Here is a 19988-nt window from a genome sequence, read left to right on the forward strand (position 1 = left end):
AAACAGCTTATGAGTGATGAATGGACAAAAATGCAGATATTTTTTGCTTTCATAAATAAATATTTTAATAGCAAAAAACGAACAATAAAAATTAGACGTATAAAAGTGTTTTGTTTTTTTAAAAATCATCTCCGTGTCCCAATGCTGCCCCCTGGCTGCCAGCCTCTGTACTTCATGCTGGTATTGGGGTGGCGTCGCAGCAGGGGGTCCCCTTTATCCAACGCCTTGGGTTCGTCGTATTTTGTTGTGATGTGAAAGTCTTTCCGGGGCTTTTTTCCTGTTTGTAAGAGCAGCTTCTCTCCACGATAGCTGTTGGACAACAAAATATGGAAAGATGAGGTAAGCACTAAATAGATGCGCAGTGACTCATTTAAAGTACAATTACATCATGAGAGTTCTGAGTTTATTATCTAAACGCACCCAAACCCTCTTTTGCAATTGGGATGTTGGCCGTCATTCTCCAGAGCTTCAGCAATCCCAATCTGACTGTTCCCCAACCCTTCTCCATCTTTCCAGCCTTGTTTCTCCATAAAGCGACGACCGAAACCCTAAAAGCGAGGATCAACATCGACACGTGAAGAGCAAGCGCTTGCATAGTAGAATAGCTGGTGTGTGTAACGTGAGAGATGCGGTGACGCCATTACCTTTGTGAACCTCTCAAAGCTGCCGATTCTCTGATTATATCCTGAATCATCTTTAAGGCCCTCCCTCAGCCTCTTTTCATACCGCATTTGGACATAATCGCGGGCATCCATGTCGCCGCCATCTGCGGAGGGAGGATGTCAGTTTAAGAAAATGTGATTCGACAGAAATGATGACGGGAGTTCTTATAATATCCCGTTTGGTTCTTCTTGGTCAACAGAGTTTGTCGCGACTGAGCGCGTCGCTTGAAATACCTTTGTCATAATAGACGCTCATGTCGACGTCCCAGTCGTCTGCGGTTTGTTCGTCAAAATCTGTAAAACGTACAAAAGGAGACATAAATGTTGTGGATTGACAATCAATACATACTTTAATCACAGCAGTGGACTCTCCAATCTCTCATTGGTTCGGCTACCGCTTATTTTCATCCGCATTGCCTTTTGAAACCATGTGAAGCCAACGTTGGATGGAATGCCAGCATAATACTTTTAATTTCTTTCACTCATATTTTATTTTTCTCCCTTTTTAGCAGACTATTCTAGAGCGCTGTCACACCAAGACAAATTCATGTGTGCATTTGGCAAATAAAGCTATTCTGATGAGTGAATTTTGCCTCTGTGAAACTTACTTCGCTACCATGGCCTGAAATATGGAAACCTCAGATGTTTTGTTTTACCTCCTTCTTCTTCTGCCTGCCAGTACTGGGCATCGGTGTAGAACACCAGCCCCGAGCCCCCCTTTTCCCACTTCAACTCGATCTCTTCTTCATAAAGCCGTTCCTTGCTTCGTTCCTGGCTCGTTACGTCGTCGTGCAAAGCCTCGTGGCGCTCCCACTCCTCGCAGCCGTCATCGTCCTGCAAGCAAAAGATGGATAGCGGGCTAAATCACACGAGCACGGGTGGCGGTGAACATTTAGCATGTGAATTTTTAAACTTACGTCATCCGCATCCGACGGCTCATCAACCTCCTCTGCTCTTTGTTGCTCTTCTTCCTCTGCGGCGTCCGCGGGATCCGGAAGCAGCCTCTTTCCCGAGGCTCTGGCAGCCATGGTGCCCGGCCCGCATATTTCATGTCCTGCAGCTGTTAACACGGTCTCTTCTGTGGCCGGTAGCGTGCGAGTGTTCTGATATTGGAATGGCACGTTGCCGTAACGACGGTTGGAACCGGTCTTGGGAAAGGTGAGCCCCAGTTTCCGGATGAGGCGAGGAGGCAAGCGGCAGGACTGGATGAGCTGGAGGAACACCTTCACCGGCGTGCCCACATTTCCATTCTGCATGAGAGCAGGTGGGTTCAGCTCACATAAGCTTTTGAGGTCGGCGTCTGTGAATTGCTCCGTTAGGGAAACCCGGTGCCTCTGTTCAAACTTGGTCCGGTAAGGGAACGGCTCTTCACCTGGAATGACATTCAAAATAAAAATTATATCGTGTTACATGTCAGACTGCAAAAAGGTAAGAGCAGGCCGTACTTCCTCAGGAAGCTCAGATTTATTCATGTATATTGGTAAATACAAGAGACTTTTTTTTCCCCCCAAGATTATACTTTATACTTTTACACTTCAGTTTTTATCATTTTTTATGTGTATTTTAGCTTATCTTTTCCTTGCATGTCTTGCTGCTGCTGTGAAACAACTTCCCAAGGATGGGATAGTTAAAGTACATCTCAAGTAAGAAATGAAAGGAAGACACACAAATACAAAACGTCATGCACTGCATATCTAAGTGCTGGGGTACTTAGAAGAAACCCTGTTATTATCTAAAGAGACATAGACTGAAAAAAGTTTAACAATTACAAATAATAAAATCAAGGGCCCAGTAACCTCAAAATCAGATTGTTTTGCATTTTCTCCATTAGATGGTGGCATTGTTCACCTGGTGGCGCTCAGCTCAGGGCGTCTGCCTTCTCGACTCATCAGATTCATCTGATGAAGAATTTAGGCGGAAATGTAACGCATTAAGACATTTCGGGGCATGAACTAAACTGAGTGTGTTACATCTTTTCAACAAATTTCCTGATACGTGACAGCAAATTCATGCAGCTGGGAGAGGTGTGAAAGAATAGTGATGTTTGCAGGTGACAGTAAGATCTGTGGTGAAAGCAGGAAGCAGGTGGAGGAACATCTAGAGAGGTGGAAGTATGCTCTGGAAAGGAAAGAGATGAAGGTCAGCCGCCAGATGATAGAATACATGCATGAGAATGAGGAGGACCGAAGTGGAACGGTGAGGCTACAGGGAGTGGAGATAAAGAAGGTGGAAGACTTTAAGTACAGAGGGTCAACAGTTCAGAGCAGTGGAGAGCGTGGAATAGAGGTGATGAAACAAGTGCAAGCAGGTTGGAATGGGTGGAGAAAAGGGTCGGGGATGATGAAAGAGTATCAGCAAGAATGAAAGGAAGGTGGAGAAGACAGACATGAGAACAGGAGGCAGCAAAGATGAAGGGGACCGATAGGATCAGGTGCAAGTCCATCAGAGGAACAGCATAAGTTAGATGTGGAAGTCAGACCGAGATGATGTGGATGTGGACAGAGGAGGAATGGTGAAGATCTGCGGAGGTTGGAACTGCCAGGCAGGAGGTCTGGAGGAAGACCAGAGAGGAGCTTTATGGATGGAGGGGGAAAGGACAGGAAGTTTGTTGATGTGGGAGAAGAGGATGTCAAGGACAGGGCTAGATGGAGGCAGGTGATTGGCTGTGGGTTAGATGGAGGCAGGTGATTGGTTGTGGCAACCCATAAAGGGAAGACCCTGAAGGAAAGCAAGGAGAAGAAGATTCAAGTCCTCTATACAATACACATCAATGGTGTTGGCATTAAATGTCTCAACACAACACAAAGTTAGCTTGGTATTAGCTTGGGATTGTTTGGAGTCAGACAATCCAATTAGAACTTTGACCACGTAGGGTCAGTAATGTTTAAATTCAAGTAGACCTCTCAAATTTCCTCTACTATCTGCATAGGTTTGATTCGGGGTAAACTCACACTTACGCCGCATCAGACCAAGCACAGATTTAGACAAAACAAAAGTGCAGATTTACGTTATCAAATGTGCAGTTTCAACTTTGTGACAGCTACAAGTGATCTCTGGAGAAATAGGCGGGGATTTGCCTATTAAAGTGGGATGTTCAGATTAAAGAAAATTCTGGTTCCACAGGAAAGTGGAAACGTCCCGAATATCCTTATTTGACAATATTCCCAATTTTTGAACGCGGACGAGGGGCAAATAAGTCCTTTAACGTGTCAGATGTTAGCATTGTAGCTAACAGTAAACTCCACCTAAACCAGGGAGAGAAATGACACCGGTGACGTGTTTAACCTTACCGGCGTGCTGAGATACTTTCACCCGCTTTATAACGCAGCGTCTGGACAGCCAGTTCCCTTTCGAGTCGATCCAGTGGTTCCCGGCGTACATCCGGACGAACCTTTCGGCCTCGCTAGCATAAACCGAGACGACACAACAGCACGAAGCGCCGCGCTGCTTCCCCGCCGCCGCTCGGCCGCCGGAGCCTCCGTCCCCGAGCTCTCCGCCCGCTGCGGTCTGCTCGCCGGACTCCCGGAGAACCTCCGGTCGGTGACGGTAGTGGAAACACCGGAATCCACCGCCCTCTATGAACTGGCTGAAGTAATTTCTGAGGTCCGCCGAGCGAAAAGCCGCCGGGACGTTGCTCACGACCAAATAAACGTCGGTCGGATCCTCTGGGGCCGCCATGTTTGTTTATTTCCGGTTACGTCACGATGCATCGTTCCGGGAGGTACGTCACATCCGCCCCTGAGCTGTGACGCAGTAAACAGATCCGAAAACTGTTTTCTCTGTCAAACACGAGAATTGTTGAGCCTAAAATTATGAACCTAATAACTTGTCATGTTTTTTCATAATCAGGCATAAAATTATCCATCTTGCAAGACATGCGCTTCAGCTGTGACCAAGACCTAGAGTTTAGGAGTTTATCCTGTTAATCTGGAAAAAAATCAGAAAAAAGATTCAGTGTCACATCCAGAACTGCCGTGGTTCTTCGCTTTATTTTTTCCACAAAAAAACATAACAAAGCGATCTTAATATCTCAAAACAACCATCACCTCACACCTTAACACCGACAGCGATTCTTCAAAAATGACAGACAAGTCTTTTTATGGACATAAGGAAAATGAAAACAAGGAAACAAAGAAGTCAAAATCAACTTTGCCATCAGTTCTGTAATGAGTTGCACACGTACAGACGATTGAAGAAGCGCTAGTATCAAGGAAGAGAAACAGGGAAGAGAGCAATCAAACAAACACATTTAGAAGAAAAAAAACAATGAACATCCATTGATGGTGTGATACAATTGATTATGATTATGGAATTCATATTTAGATTGCATAAATATATCTTAAAGAGTTCATTTATACTTGCATTATGTACCTGTATTGGCAAGAAAACCAAGTCAGAGTTCATCAACCCAGAGACTAACGCTGCTTTGGCCTTCACCTCAGCTTATCAGTGTGTGTTTTGATAGTAACAGGCAATAAAGTTATAGTCAGGTGTCTGGACCCTGACATCACTCTTCACTTTACATTACACTCCTCCTTTGCATGAATCATAGCTCCTGCACAACTACAAAAAACATACTATCTTTAAACTACGGAAAAACACACATTGTTATGTCAGATACCCAAAGTCGGTCTTGCTTATAAGTTTGTAATGAAAAAAAAGAGGACAAATTATCTCCCTAGTTGACTGGACAATTTAAAATGAAAACTCAGCCTTAAGCGGACATAACTTTTGATCTCAGGAACTTGGACGTGACAAAAATAAATTGACTGTTCAAATTTAAAATTGATTAGAAATCACATCCACCACTGTACTGAAAACCAACCAGATATTAAAATGACATATTAATATTATGACAATGCATTGAGACACTGATGTTGCTGTGATCACTTGGTGGCAACATCCTAGACTCAACCACACATTACTTTATAAACTTTATAATTATGTTGAAAAGCAATTTGTTTTGCAGCCAGTGGAGAAGCAAAAAAAACAACAAAAATCACCCGAAAAATGCTTTCTGCAGAAAAATAAGGTGCGTGTATGGTGTTACGGGGGCCACCGATAACAATGATCTATTTCTGAGGCCTACCATTTGACAAAATGAAAGAATTGTGGAAAAAAGAATGATGGTATGCTGCCTGAAAATAATTTGCCAATAGTTTTTAGGCCATTGCGTTCAGACCGAGGCGTTTGTATGTGGATAAAGTTTGTTGTGAGTCGGGTGTGTAAATAGTAAATAGTCTTGCACTTTGCTGTGTCAATGGGCTTTACACTGGAACACATTCACTCACACACACATGCGTTTGGACTGTGGTAGACACGGGGAGAACATGGAGACTCCACACGGAAAGGTCGCTGTGGGAATCCAGCCGAGGACCTTGTTGCTTGGAGGCGAAAGCGTTCTGCAGCACCGTTCCACCCGATAATAAATTCAAGATAATTATCTTCAATGGCCGGACATACCAAGACTTGGTTTACAATCCATCAGGATATAGTGTTGGAAGTTAAATGAGGATAAAGGGACGTCTTTTCACAGAAGTATGAAACCAGTATTGGAGCCCATCACAAATAGACTTTACCGTAACGCTGGAGGTTTTTGAAGTTGCCCAGCTTTCTTTTCTACTAATAATTGTGCGCGAATCTCACAAAAAAAAAAAAAAAAATTAATACTTTGACACTTCCGAGTATCTCTATTATATTTCTATTTAAATATTTTATATTATTTTATATATATTTTAATCTATTTATTTATTATAGTAGTATATTTATTTTATTTATTTTTCACTTTTCACTGTTTTGTCCTTGTACGTCTCACTGCTGCTTGTAAACAATTTCCCAATCGTGCGATCACTGAAGTACATCTCATCTCATCTCTCTCTTGAGAAGGCCAGACGTCCGCGTAGTTTATTCCACTTGGAAACGCAAAATAACTCCGATACCGCTTGCGCTTCGTCTCAAAATGGCTCAACTGGGTTTTGACAATTGATCTGTTTTCTGAGAAGCTGATTTCTGAGGCAGTGTAAAGTTTGAAATCACCCCACGGTTGAAGAATAACTCTCACCTTTGGCTCTCTGACCTCGTGAAAGTCAGGCAAATAGCCCTGCCCTGCACTTACTGTAGGCCAAAGGCAAGTGTCATGTTCCAGACATGCCGATCGTCATGCTGGTGGAACAGTTCATTGACCCGTCTCAGGGGAAAAAGGGAAGGACCGCCACCGACGAAATCTCCACGAATCCGCCATTCTACTTGTGTCACCGTACTTACTTCACACTCTGGTATTTATGGTGCTTTTATGGTTTTCGATTGTAGTTTGCATGTAAAGTCAGGTGAGCGACAAGGCGCCGGAGAACTTTAAAACATCGTCGATACTTTTGTATCTTAAAAAGTGAGGACAACCTTTTTGAAGGAACCTCAGAATAATAGCCTGGTCTGGACCCGGACTACGGTACCTTCTTCCATCTCCATGACGTCTGGAGATCCCAGATCCGGCACGTGTTGCTTCGGGTTTCGGTCTACCGGCTACAAACCCCGAACCATCGCTGTTTTTTTTTTTAATTCACTCAGGGCGAGCTTTAATTTGTCGCCAAGTCTTCCAGATTGTTCCAGCGTCAGCCGTTGCATCACGCCGTTTCTGTCATGAACCCCTTTTTATTTCCTTGATCTCTGGTTGCTCCACTTATAGCATGAAGGACACTTTTTTATTGTCTCGGGCTCGATAAGAGTCCGTCCTCCGTGCCCGTCTCTGCCTGCTCCTAACCCCTATAAAAACAAGCGTTATCAACATCTTTACAGCTGTCAGCGTGCTCCGCGAAGCCTCCGGCGGCAGAGTGCACTATAGGGCACGTCTCTGAAAGAATCCTACAAGATAACATGATGGTTTTTAATCGTGCTTTTGGAGCCCTTATGATGCTGCTCCCGTGTACGTTGCTGCGCCGCGTCTCCGTTGGACGATCTCGCCGTCTGGCTTTGGCCGTGGATCTTCAAGACCATCAAATGAATCCGGGGGGATTTTTTTTTTTTTTTTGTCTTCCTTTCTGTTTTTTCTTTTTTTTGAGGGCGAGGGGAGAAATGAGTCAGAAAGTTGATAATGTAAACTTGTGGTGACGGGGCTGACATTTCTGTCTGGTATTCAACCTTTAATTGCAGTCATTCACTTTATGGGCTGACCTTGGAGCCAAAGCCCTGCAGTTCAGACCCCCCTTCCTATTATAGGATTGGAACGCCTGTCCTATAACTGCATAATAAAGTACACAGTATCATACATTATATTGTAAAGTGTGATATAACCGCTGCTCGTAGCGCCGGCGGTAAGGACGCTGGTTGGGTTTATTGTGCTGAATGTCCAGATTGAAGGACTTGGTCACTTGGCCATTTGTTTATTTGTGACAATAATAAAGTCATTTTCTTATCAGCCCCCACACTGCCGTGCCAGGCACAGGGAAGATAACAAATTAGGGTAAGCCCAATTTATTGACCGCTGGAACACCGAGCAGAGCGGCTCAGACAACACGTATGGAAGCCTCAGTCCTTGGATTTTATCGGCGATCCGGGAACATTTTAAATCAGGAACACACCGGACACCCTTGTGAAGAGAACAGCTTGACTCTTTGACAAGTGCAATGCACCTTGTTGGGTTTCCATTCAAATACACACACACACACACACACACACACATACATACATGTTCAGTATTACATGATAAATAACACTGCATATATATATATATATATATACACACACATTTCCACTTACATGTACACATACAAACATCCATACATACACACATGCATGCACACATATATGTCTATATGTGTATTTTTGTGTGTGTATGTAGAAATGTATATTTCCGTTGATATGTGTGTATGTATATGTGCGTTGATATGTGTGTGTAGTATGTATGTATGTATAAAAGTATGTGTGTTGATAAGTGTGTGTATGTATGTAGAAATGTATATTTCCGTTGATATAAGTATGTGTATGTATGTAGACGTGTATATGTGCATTGACATGTGTGTATATGTATCTGCGTCTGTGTATGTGTATGTATATGTGTATGTATGTAGAAATGTATATGTGCGTTGATATGTGTGTGTGTGTGTGTGTGTATACACTCTATTGATTTCTATTGAATGTTGTTGTCTTTGATATTGGATCATGTTTCATAATGTCAAAAAACAATACAAGTTTTCTGACATAATCTAGACGTGGGTGATTTTATACATAAAATACATTTTAAATCCTACCTTCTTTTTGTTCACATGATGAGAAAATCCACAGAGCATCATGACATTTCCAGAAGCTTCCCTGAGTAAACTGGATGTTGCCTGAAAAATATGACATAGAAATACACAAAACTAAACGACTCTAGCAATGTATGTGGAGATTTATTATTGATTTATTAATATTGTATCTATTAATACACAAACTTGTAAAAAAAAAAAAAAAAGGCCCCAGAGGTTTTACAGCCAATTGTTTGCTTTTTAACTTCAGGTGAACACATGCTATTACTGTATCAACACCCGGCGCGAATGAAAAGCTCAAAAAGGATTTTTTTTTTTTTCTTTTTTTGCGAAAGCCTCCACGTCGTGAGGGCTTGACTTCTGAGTCAATGCCCTCGATCTGCTCGCTCGGGCCCCTTTGCTTCCGTGCAGGTGTGAGCTGGCAGTTTGCAGGGACACGGTGCAGAGGCTGATTACCTTTGCAGTCCTTGGTAGCTTGGTACTGCTTGGGTTAATGACACCGGCAAAGAAGATAAGGCCCAACCCTCTTGATATCCAGACGTTACTCCACAGGTCCTTTTCATTGAGAAAAGCTTATCGGTTTCCCAGGGTTGTTCCATCAGTCACCTGGCAGAGCGAACGGTTGTTTTTCACCAAGCGAGTATTGACAAGTCAAGGTCCACTCGGCAGGGTGGGTTGGCCTTATAAATACGGGAACTCCGGAGGCGTCGGCCCCAGTGCTCCCGAAGAGCTCCTCTCGCCTTCTCCGCAAAATGGATAACGGGTGTCATTGTTCCTCCGGCGGCGACAGGCTCCTGAATCCCATCCTCTACAACATCCTCAGCCAAATGGAGAACACCAAACAGGGTCAAAGCAATTCCAGCTACAGCTCCGCGCCTCACAGATGCAACTGCGAGTTGCGCCGGACAGTATGTTTGAAAGCGCCTTCTGAGATCTGCAAAGAAGCTTCGGCGGTTCTGGTTAAAACCATCCGCTTCATGAAGAACCTGCCGGCGTTTAACCAGCTTCCACCGAGCGACCGTTTCTCGCTTCTCAAAAGCTGCTGGGCGCCGCTCTTCATTCTCGGTCTGGCCCAAGACCACGTAGACTTCGAGGTGATGGACGTCCCCGCCGACAGCATGCTTAAAAAGATCCTCCTGCAACGCCAGGGGAGCCCGGAGCCGGAGCGGGAGCAGCCCACCATGGCCGGCGTCAGCAAACTCAAGTCCTGCCTCAAAAAGTTCTGGAGTTTGGATTTGAGTCCGAAGGAATACGCGTATCTCAAGGGAACGACAATATTCAATCCAGGTGATGTTACGAAATGACCCAAATGGCTCAAATGTTGTGTTTTCGCGACGCCCGCTAACTTCCCGTCCGTTCCTTCCCCAGACGTCCCTGAGCTGAGAGCGGCTCTGTTCGTCGAGGGGTTGCAACAGGAAGCTCAGCACGCCCTGAGCGAGGTCGTCGTACTCCTTCACCCCGGCCGGCAAGAACGATTCGCCCGAATCCTCCTCACCGCCTCCATGCTGCAGAGCATCACACCCGGCCTCGTCACCGAACTGCTTTTCCGGCCAGTGATCGGCCAGGCGGACCTGCTGGAGCTGCTGGTCGACATGCTTTTCTGCAGATAGAGGGGCGACGGCGAGCGGACACAGCGGAAAAACCTATTGGATCCGAAGGACGTTTTTGGGTTTGAAGTCGCTAACGGACAGTAAGGATGTGAAGTATTTTTACAATAAAGCCGAGGTCACTTTCGCCGCGACGTTAAAAGAATTTCGTCAGCTGAAGAGCATCCGACTTTTAATACACTGTTTTAAAAATCCAAACAACATTCTCCCTGGTTCAGAGTTGTAAATACATTTTGACTGCATTTGCAAATAAATCTATTTTTCTACACAAATGCAATTGTAACGTCTCCACTCAAATGCGGCCTCCTGTTCTGAATATTGGACTTTTTATAAAAAAAACTGGATAAACTGGACCATCATTCATATTTGGCAACGAATATTGTTGGGACAGCAAAACATGAAGGCCAGAGTGTTTTATATAGTCAATATTTCTTCTGGGCGACACAGTGGTGCATTGGTTAGCACGCATTTATGCCTTCAGTTAAGGTGATGTTTGTATGCTTTGAATTAATCTTAGAATGAGGGCTAAACAAAACTATTTTGGAGCAGCTGCACACAAAAAAAAAAAAAAAAAGTCTACCATTTCTTTTTTAATCTTTTGCTTGATATTCCAAGGCTGTGTGTTTTTTTTTGTAAAATGGGCTGAAATTACCCAGTGATCAAAAAAAAAAAACAAAGAAAAAACAAAGACGTGAAAATGTGACAGTTTGAGAACAAATACCAAAGAAGGAAAATGCAAAAGTAGGACAACTCAATCAATCTGAATTGATTATTTTCACTAAATTATTCTTGCTAAGACGCAGCAAGACAGAATTACTGTAGAAATACTGAAGAAATACTTTGGGTCAACTATCCAGAGCAATGGAGAGTGCGGAGAAGAGGGAAAGAAACAGGTTCAAGCAGGTTGGAACGGGTGGAGAAAAGCATCAGGGGTGTTTTGCGATAAAAGAATATCAACCAGAATGAAAGGAAATGTGTACAAGACAGAGAAGACAGGAAGCAGAGCTGGCGATATCACAGATGAAGATGTTGAGTGACGAGGATGGAGATTCTGTGTCTTTCAGAGGGACGGCGCATGTTAGATGTTTTAGAGATGAGGTCAGAGAAGCCGCGGATAATGAAGATATTGGTAGACGGATGCAGAGATTTATGGATGCAGTGAAAGAGGACATGAAGTTAGTTGGTGTGAGAGAATGGGGTTCAATGGAGGAGGTTGTCAGTATTTATTATAACCGTGAGGAAAAGCAGTTACACTCGGTTTTGTTTCTTCTATCACCGTATATTTGCAGTTATCAGTGTGTGTGTGCCCTATTTTTCCAAGTATTCTGTCTCCCTCCAAAGGAAAAGAGTGGAAGTTCATTGTTTACCAACTGCACCAAAAGATGCTGTTCTTACATCACCTGCACCCTGGATAGACTTAATATCCAAACTCGGGAGATTATATTCTTTAAAGCAATGTGCCTGAAAATAATGTTACTCAACATTTTTTTTTTTTAACAAAACAAGAGTTCTTGTTTCAGCCCAGCTTGCGGTATGTTCGTTGTGAAACAGTGACACCTCATACAGGTAAAACAGGAATGTGCTGTGGGGGCAGAGAGCCAGAGGAAACGGGGTTACACAAACAGAGGATTAGGAGAAGCTGAACATCTGACAGCAGAGGGGGAAAAAAATAAAAATAAAACTCTAATATGCAGGTGAGGAGGATTTACAGAGGGGCGGAATAAGGGTGAACCGTTTTGACCTGTGGGTAATTGTTTTGATAATTCTTTCTTTGAGCATCATCCTGACACTGGGCTCAAAAGATAAATGCATCATTTACCTTTGAAACGAAATGAAACCTTGAAATGGTTTGAATAATTAGAAACGGAGGCCGGGATCTGACTACAATGGTCTTGAATATTCATTTTGTTTATGACATTTAAACCAATTAGCACAAAACAAGCATGAAAATCAGGCTGGTTTCTGCACGGCATCTTTAACATAAATGACAAAGACAAACCCCAGGATTTTATTTGCTTTTTGTCAGAACCAGCTGAACGAGTTTCTCCTTCTGCTGAGGGCGGAGAATCAAGAAAAAAAAAAAAAACCCTGCCTGGCAATGCACGGTGACCTCAGGAGATGAGCTTGATAACAACACTGCAAGAGATAAAGAGGGAAAGTAAGCTAAAGAAGTAGCCTAAGAAAAGTTGGGAAGTTAGTGCTGTTAGCTGATAAAAAAAAAAAAAAATCGTTTGGTTGCGTAAGAGAAGAAAAACCAGTCGTAAAATCACAATGATTGAACGTTTTCGGAGCTTTTTCCTTTAAAAATAGCGCTCTTGAACAGATATCATACAAGCAAACAAGCTCGGAGATTTTTATTTTGTTAAAAATAGTAGTCACAATTGAATAAAATAAAAAAAATATATATTGACGGAATTCCACAAACGGGTCAACAGCCCAGACGGTGGCTAAAAAATATAAACATCTATATATGGCTTGAGAATACAGCTGAATCCTTTGCATTTTCTAGTCCAAACATGATACTAAGCAAATGGCCCGAGTCAACTAGCCTTGCATACAAAACATGTACAATTGCTTATATAAACAATCACACAGACAAGAATGAGGACGGTTACGTTCTACCATCAGTCTCTATCCTCCAGTCTGAATACTAAACCGTCCTGGAGTGTAGACCAATTTAGTTTTTTTCCCCTAACAAGATGGTGTGAAGCAACTTGAAACACTGCACGGAGGCGTAAAAGTCCGCCATGTCTGCTCCCGTAGTATTAAAAAAAAAAACCTATTATTTTCTTTTTTTTTTTTCAGTTTTTGTAACCGGAAGCAATAAAGCTCCTTTAATAACATGGCAACCCCAAAATTAAACATTAGCAGCGCGAAAAGGAAAACGACCAGGGTAAAAGCCGATTCACTTAGTAACAGTATAACTGATAGCGGGACAGAACGGTAGGTCTACTTAGCTACGTTCCTCGTCACTACGGGTGGTTTTGAAAGTTTATCGGCCGTCAGAGAAGCAGGGGAGCACCTGAGGAGTCCGTCTCGGTGTCGTGCAGATAGGGCGAGTAGGCGGTGGCGCTGCTGGAGGAGTACGCTGTGTGTGAGAGGCAGAGGGAGACCCATTTAATGTGTGAAAACACACTTTTAGAAGCGGGACTGGGTAATACACGGATAAGTCGGATGTTTTTTTATGCACGCATCAGGCACATCATTTTACCGATTAAGAAGAAATCCCGAGTTATACAAAAAAAAAAGATGTTTGTATGATAATTGCATGCATCTTTAATTTGCACGGCCGAATTTAGAGTTTAAAAGGCTGTGTTGTGGTTTGTGCACAGTGAGTTAAGCTAGGGAACCGTTAAGTCCATCTTAATCGTCTGACATTCCCACGCCGTAGTGTGAACGTTGTGCAAACACAATGAGTCGTACCCGCATTCAAACACATGTAACGGGACACCCCATCTTCTTCCAGCTTGTCCAGAAAAACAGAAAAGAGGTTGCCGAGCGCTAATCCATCTGTAACCCAAGTTGGCCACTAAAATTACATCATAAACCAATGGGACATTTGGTGGCATATATTTAATGTGACTCGATCTGCAGCCGAGGCAGGTGGTATCGCATGACCGCGGCGCTGGAGGGGGGAAGGAGGCAGACTGATCGGCGGGTCTAAGGTGGCAGATGAGGGGAGGAGGCGGCTAATGAGCGGGGGATTGTAAAATGTTGAGAAAAGAAAGGAATGCGGTGCTTTCACCGCTCGAGAGCGGTATGTTACTGGAAGCAGAGATGATGTGAGAAAGCGCCTGCAGCTGTGGCAGGTAGAATGGACGGCGACACCGAGCAGCATAATGGACACGTTATGATTATGATGTGCAATATTTATAACCGTGCACTTCCTCGCTGAGGTGCAGACCGATCGGGATCTTATCAACACACGATCTGTTCATGCACTTCCGGCAGATCGTCTCATATGAGGACGCGGGCATGTCTGTCTGCGCTTGCACGGGGGCAAACTGCCACATTTCTACTTACTTCGCCCGCTGTGATGCCTCATCTTCCTCGCCAGCTCATCCGACGGCGTCTGCTCCGATACTTTTACCTCAGGAACTGTAGCGGGGGGAAGGGAGGGGGGCAGAAACGTGAACACAGGCGGCTTCAAATAATCTGAGAACAGTCACATGGTCATCCATTGTGCAAGTTGGCACCGAGAACTTGTATTTACTTGCCACCGGTGGACCAGTTATTATTAGGTCACCTGTGAGATGCCTTCGGGGATTAAAACTACCAGCCAGACAATAGGGCTTGAAAGGCGGATCGTAGGTGAGTCATTAAAACAGTCCGTGATTAAAAGCCGTTGTGCGGGGTGTCGCAAATTATCTATGCGGCAGTAATTTCTGAGCCAGCGGGGAATAAATTGGGATCTTACAGTCACTGCTCATGAAGGTGTTGGTCATGGTCTCGTTGCCGCTGTCGGGGAGGGTCCCGTCGCTCCTGCCGTTCTGACGCTGTCCCGTCGACTGGTGGCTCTTGTTTCTCTTGCCCTTTCGGGTGCTAATGCGGATGACTCCGTGCACCAGCTTGCACTCTGCCTCCTGCTCCTCCAGGTTGTAGTCCTGGGCGATGCTGTATATGAGCTCGCTGATCTCGTTGGTCTTGCGGGAGAAAGACGAGTCGGACGTGCACTTGGCCAGCTGATCGATCTGATGGAGGGCATAGAGCTCAAGCAGCTTCTTGGTGATAAGAGAGTCAATATCTGTGCCGGTGTCGCTCAGGTCATCTAGGTCATAGTCCTCGCGCGACAACAGGCTGGTGTTGCTGACGGGACGCTGACTTTCCCCTCTGCCGGGAGCGCGTGTCCGTCTGGGAGCGGTGACGGGATACTTTACCGTCTGACCCGCGATGCGCACGTCCTGGTAGCGGAAACTGTCACTCGTGGGCAGCTTGGAAGCTTTCATTGACTTGTTGGACTCTACGGGGATGCCGCAGGTGGGGTTGGACACAGCCATGCCGTTAGGTGGGTGAGGCTCGCCGCCTGCTTTAGGGGGATGGTCTGTGGAGCTCTCATTGACGGGAAGACAGGGTTCCCTGCTCCCGTAGAATCCGCAGGTCAGCACGCAGCAGATGAGGGCTTTGTAGCCACTCCAGCCCATGGAGGCGCAGGAACCGCAGGCGTTCCTGGTGGCCGGGGTGCTGTCGGCCGAGCCGGGGATAAATCCGATGGTCTCCGAACCCCTCCCGGTGCCGTTCCGGGGGTGGCTTCTGCGAACATGCTTGGTCTCAGAGTACCTGGAGCGGCCGGGGTGGTGCTCCTTTGGATGCTCCCCGTGGGAATCCTTGCAGGAGTCCTGACTTGTCGTGCTCTCCCTGGATATCGTCCGAGGCTGACTGTACTTGCCCGCCCGGGTACCGGAGCCGCGGTGCTTGTGGTGGCGGGACGCCGGGGGAGCAGCCCCGGTGCTGTGGCCGGGCATGGCTCACAGGGCGCGGGACCTGGCGTGGGAGAGGCGTGTTCACAGGTGATCACCGGCTGGGAACCTGAACGCACCGCGATAAGCCGCGCTTCAATTGTAAACATTTAGCTTTTAGTCTTGGAAACCCCCTCCTCCCTTCCAACTTTAAGTATGTAAATAAAACCGAGTGCATTGATTGTTTGCCTGATAATAACCGGCCCCGCTGTCGCGCCCTTCGCTCTTGCTTATTTAAAAAAAACAAATTTACAGTGGGAAGATAAAAAGGGCACAGCTTACGTTCGGGATGTTTTATCCAGCGAAAAACTCAAAAAAAAAAAAAAAAAAAATTAACTTACCGCATAAGATGGGGCGGTTGCGGTGGCCGTCTATCCCCGCTGACTTGACCCGTCGAACCGCGGAAGTCTCGGAGAAAAGTTTGCTAGCGCTTCTTCAAACCGAGGCGGAGAGTTTTAACCGCCCACGGAAATTCCATGTAGGGTTTTATTTTCTTTCTCTTTCTCTTGAAAAAAACAAGTAAACTCAACCGCTCGGCTAGAAAGTAGAAAAAGAGTAAATTAAAACACAACCGGGCTCATTCGACTTGCTCCGTGACCGAGAGCCGTCCAATGTTTGGCTAATACCTGCGGCTACGGCTAATTCCTGGACCTCCCTCCCGCCCACAGGTGAGCCGTGACGTAGCAAGGTAGCGAGAAAAAAAGAAAAAAAAAAAAAAGAAAAAAAAGGGTGTGGGTATTTAAAACATCGACAAAAAATCTCTAAATTGATTTAATGACGGCGAAATAATTTTTTAATCATCCGGAAACATAAATTATATTTGGAGTGTTCATTTTCGTGGTGCGTTCACGGACACGCTCGGCGGCTCGGTGCTCCGGGGACTCCGCGGCCGCATCCCCGAATTGGATGTTTCATTCTGCCCTATTTTCGCCCTCCTACCGAGACACTTTATCACCTTTGAGTTGAAATAGCGGGGCTGCTATTAAAAGACACGAATCTGCACGGCACGTAATAAAACACACGCGTTTTGAAAAGTAAATGTGCTAAAGTTTATTTCTATAATGCATACACGTGTCATGTTATACTGAGCAGTACTTTAAATACATTCTAAATACTGATCACATTATGAGTTTTTCACAATATAATGGACACAGAATGGAGTTCAACGCTATCCTACAATTTAGTGGGTTGATGGATTATTATAGTCTATCGGGGTTAAGTACATTTCTCCATGCCAGAGCAAACTACACCTTTCCAGAATCAAGATAATAGTGGAGTGATAGTTCAATATTGATTAAAAGGAACAGAAAATAAGAACTTTTTCACTGTATTGAACATTTTCATTGTATTTCCTTCATATGCATGCAAGTCTCCTCTACTCTCTAAATTCCAGGGTAAAACTCAAGAATTATATTTTCCTTTCCTGTTTAATGCAGACCAGTGACTCTTGGGTTCAGTATGCATTCGGTCACGTATTTAAATCAGAATACAATGAATCCACGGTTCGTCATTACATCTCTTGTAAAGACGCGATGCCCTAAATAAATAATGTGATATCACATAATGTTGCCACTGTAGCCTACATGCTCCTGGATATTCAAAAAGAATCATCCAGCATACAATATTAAGATGAGTTTATGGATTAGATGCTCCGGGGCCATCAAAACACAAAGGCACTTTAAAGGTTAAATTGTTAATCTACACCCACTGTAAGTACGAGAAATAATTCATAACCAACCTACCAAGATGAATCGTTCGCGTCTGCACGGAACTTGTGATTTCTCAAATAATCTTAGCATCGGCACGAGATCATAAGTTTACAGATGAGGGGGCCGTCACGTGTTGGACCTGTGTGTCGGGAAGACCCACGCAAGTATCATTTGGCAGCTGCTGAGACGGAGTTGATCCTAAATGCCTGTGTGCCCTCCCGCCGTTTTGAGCCGAGATGTGGCCCAACCGAGGGTCCGAGTCGATCTCGTAGCGGTACTGATATCCTTCCATCACATCCCGACACGCATCTCTCATTTCGATAATCCACTTTTTCATGCCTTTTCGGTTCAGATAGAGCACAAAGAGAAAGACCATGCCCACGAACCCGAGCACCAGTCCGAGGAAGACGTAGGACGTCTGTAGGGTCAGGACGGCCACCTCCGCCTGGGCTGGAGCGACACAACCGATGGCCTGCACCCCGAGACCTCGCAGCCTGTCGTTTATCAACGCTTGCGGCGAGGAACACGTCACGGCGTCTACATCCACCCGAGCTTTCGACTCGTTCAACCAGATCACAAAATCCTGGATCTCGCAGGAGCAGGCGTACGGGTTGTTCCCGAGAAAGATCCGGATGTTCCCGAGCTTCTCCAGCTCTTGTATAGCGTCGGCTCCGAATGTCCTGAAGGCGTTGTCCGTCAGGTCCAGCAGCTGCAGGTGGTTCATTCCGGAGAAGGTCCCGGGGTAGACGGCCATCAGGGAGTTGTTAGCGAGAAAAAGCTGCTGCAGATTTGGAAGATGGGAGAACATCCCCGGCGGGAGCAGAGCCAGGTGGTTCCCGGAGAGGTCGAGGCGAAGGAGACCCCGGAGGTCCCCCCAACGAAGAGCCGTGGTCAGGTCTGTCAGGGCGGTAAAGTTAAACAGCGCGCGGCTGAGGTTGAGCTCCTGCAGGGGGCTGCCCGGTACGCTCAGAGCCTCCGGATGGATCACGGCGAGCCGGTTGCCGCTGAGGTCCAGGAAACGCAGGTTCACAAGAGCAGAGAAGCTGTGGGACGCCATCTCTGTCACCCTGCGGAGATACTTTGTTATTGTCATGCTCGGATAAGTTCGGTCGATGAAAAAACGAGAAAAAAAAAATAGACAAAAAAACGTCAACACAGGTATGATCAGTGATAGACTGCATAAAGAGAAAGCCTTCCTCACCTATTCCCGCTCAAAATGATGTTGGTAATATTGTGCAGCTGTGAGAATGATTCGGGTCCGACGCGGGGAATGTTGTTCCCCGTGATGATGACGGTCTTTGCGTACGCTGGAATACTTAGTGGCACCGCCAGAAGATCCTTAGAGACACATTTCACTGTGCGAGTGACGGCGAAGCACTCGCAGCTGAGGGGACATCCCGAGCAGCGGTGCTGTGCACAAAGTAGTACTCCCAATAGCACGCGGACGGCAGAAACACACATCTCTGAATTATCGCCACTTAATACCTCAAAAGACTATGGCTTACAGGGCAGAAAATCTTGCTTTCAAATTCTATATTTTAAACTATGGCTCTCACGATGCAATGTAGTACCATAGAGGTGGATAACTGTGTGCCGGTCCCTCCTTATGTCCTCCACTCTGGGAATATAGGTTCCTACAAATTGATGGCAGTTCATATCACACAGAATCTGCTGGATAAAAAAAAAAAAAAGAAAGCGCGTGGTTCCCTTAAAGGTACAGAGGATCATCTCAGCCGGTGACCTACACCCGAGACTGCCGGAGGAGACGGTAAAAGCATTCATACGTCACATCCAAACAACTAAGCGATAAACATAGCAATTAACAAAATGACAACATCGAGTAAACAAAATGGAAATACAATGTAAAAGAACACCTACAATAAATACTTGACGGGTAGAGTTGTTATGATAATAGTGTGATCTAGTATTGCTAATTACAATGAAACAATTAAAATTAAGAACCCCGACATTAGGATACAGTTTGAAAAGCATTCAGTTTCCAACATGAGGAAAGAGTGGTTGTCGCCACAATGAAAAAGAAAAGCAAACACAGAAAGAAAGAAACACAAAAAAAAAAAAAAAAAAAAAAAAAAGAAATCACTTTTGTATACATTAATAACTCAGATTTACACCGCCATAATTCTACATGAGGATACGGCATGGCGCTATCTTTGGTAGCAGCTCATATTTCTTAATCTGGCAAATAATTTATGAACACTTTCAACATTAAGATTTCGTGATCCGTGTTGTCATTTCCATTTTTCATCACTGAAATGTACATTAGCCAGTCTGGAAACACGTTGTTCATGAAAAA

General features: G+C 45.0%; 4 protein-coding genes across 4 annotated transcripts; 1 reads left to right on the forward strand and 3 right to left on the reverse strand.

Annotated features, from left to right (window-relative positions):
* Nucleotides 1-69: 69 nt before the first annotated feature.
* Nucleotides 70-4340, reverse strand: gpatch3 (G patch domain containing 3). The gene is made up of 7 exons (XM_086155909.1): nt 3953-4340; nt 1580-2034; nt 1319-1496; nt 897-956; nt 645-766; nt 421-548; nt 70-309 (listed from the first exon to the last, which is right to left on the reverse strand). Exons 1-7 carry the CDS (start codon nt 4338-4340, stop codon nt 126-128), a joined length of 1515 nt encoding a protein of 504 aa, XP_086012035.1. The 3' UTR covers nt 70-125.
* Nucleotides 4341-5340: 1000 nt separating this feature from the next.
* On the reverse strand, nt 5341-16691 carry kdf1a (keratinocyte differentiation factor 1a). The gene is made up of 6 exons (XM_086155800.1): nt 16307-16691; nt 14927-15990; nt 14533-14607; nt 13532-13597; nt 8906-8986; nt 5341-5348 (listed from the first exon to the last, which is right to left on the reverse strand). The coding sequence occupies exons 2-6, from the start codon at nt 15969-15971 to the stop codon at nt 5341-5343; spliced, it is 1275 nt and encodes a 424-aa protein (XP_086011926.1). The 5' UTR covers nt 15972-15990; nt 16307-16691.
* Nucleotides 9216-11103, forward strand: nr0b2a (nuclear receptor subfamily 0, group B, member 2a). Its single transcript, XM_086155257.1, has 2 exons — nt 9216-10189; nt 10271-11103. Exons 1-2 carry the CDS (start codon nt 9655-9657, stop codon nt 10510-10512), a joined length of 777 nt encoding a protein of 258 aa, XP_086011383.1. The 5' UTR covers nt 9216-9654; the 3' UTR covers nt 10513-11103.
* A 299-nt stretch (nt 16692-16990) lies between the features above and the next one.
* LOC147229665 (trophoblast glycoprotein-like) lies at nt 16991-19771 on the reverse strand. Its single transcript, XM_086155258.1, has 2 exons — nt 18876-19771; nt 16991-18741 (listed from the first exon to the last, which is right to left on the reverse strand). The coding sequence occupies exons 1-2, from the start codon at nt 19133-19135 to the stop codon at nt 17775-17777; spliced, it is 1227 nt and encodes a 408-aa protein (XP_086011384.1). The 5' UTR covers nt 19136-19771; the 3' UTR covers nt 16991-17774.
* Between the last annotated feature and the right edge of the window lie 217 nt (nt 19772-19988).

The sequence above is a fragment of the Fistularia commersonii genome, chromosome 11 (genome assembly GCF_037954325.1).
Source record: "Fistularia commersonii isolate RoL2024-O1a breed Wild chromosome 11, RoL_Fcom_v1.0, whole genome shotgun sequence".
NCBI classification, from domain to species: Eukaryota; Metazoa; Chordata; class Actinopteri; order Syngnathiformes; family Fistulariidae; genus Fistularia; species Fistularia commersonii.

What these genes read in the sequence shown, in the direction of transcription:
- gpatch3 (XM_086155909.1), bottom strand. Translation starts at nt 4,340, where the DNA reads ATGGCGGCCCCAGAGGATCCGACCGACGTTTATTTGGTCGTGAGCAAC. An exon ending in GAGCGTCTATTATGACAAAG is followed by an intron (nt 767 to 896) that starts GTATTTCAAGCG and finishes CTCCCTCCGCAG; the next exon opens with ATGGCGGCGACATGGATGCC. An exon ending in GCTTTGAGAGGTTCACAAAG is followed by an intron (nt 549 to 644) that starts GTAATGGCGTCA and finishes CCTCGCTTTTAG; the next exon opens with GGTTTCGGTCGTCGCTTTAT.
- nr0b2a (XM_086155257.1), top strand. Translation starts at nt 9,655, where the DNA reads ATGGATAACGGGTGTCATTGTTCCTCCGGCGGCGACAGGCTCCTGAAT. An exon ending in AACGACAATATTCAATCCAG is followed by an intron (nt 10,190 to 10,270) that starts GTGATGTTACGA and finishes TTCCTTCCCCAG; the next exon opens with ACGTCCCTGAGCTGAGAGCG.
- kdf1a (XM_086155800.1), bottom strand. Translation starts at nt 15,971, where the DNA reads ATGCCCGGCCACAGCACCGGGGCTGCTCCCCCGGCGTCCCGCCACCAC. An exon ending in CACCTTCATGAGCAGTGACT is followed by an intron (nt 14,608 to 14,926) that starts GTAAGATCCCAA and finishes CCCCCGCTACAG; the next exon opens with TTCCTGAGGTAAAAGTATCG. An exon ending in CACCGAGACGGACTCCTCAG is followed by an intron (nt 8,987 to 13,531) that starts GTGCTCCCCTGC and finishes CATATTTTTCAG; the next exon opens with GCAACATCCAGTTTACTCAG.
- LOC147229665 (XM_086155258.1), bottom strand. Translation starts at nt 19,135, where the DNA reads ATGTGTGTTTCTGCCGTCCGCGTGCTATTGGGAGTACTACTTTGTGCA. An exon ending in ATCATTTTGAGCGGGAATAG is followed by an intron (nt 18,742 to 18,875) that starts GTGAGGAAGGCT and finishes GTATCTCCGCAG; the next exon opens with GGTGACAGAGATGGCGTCCC.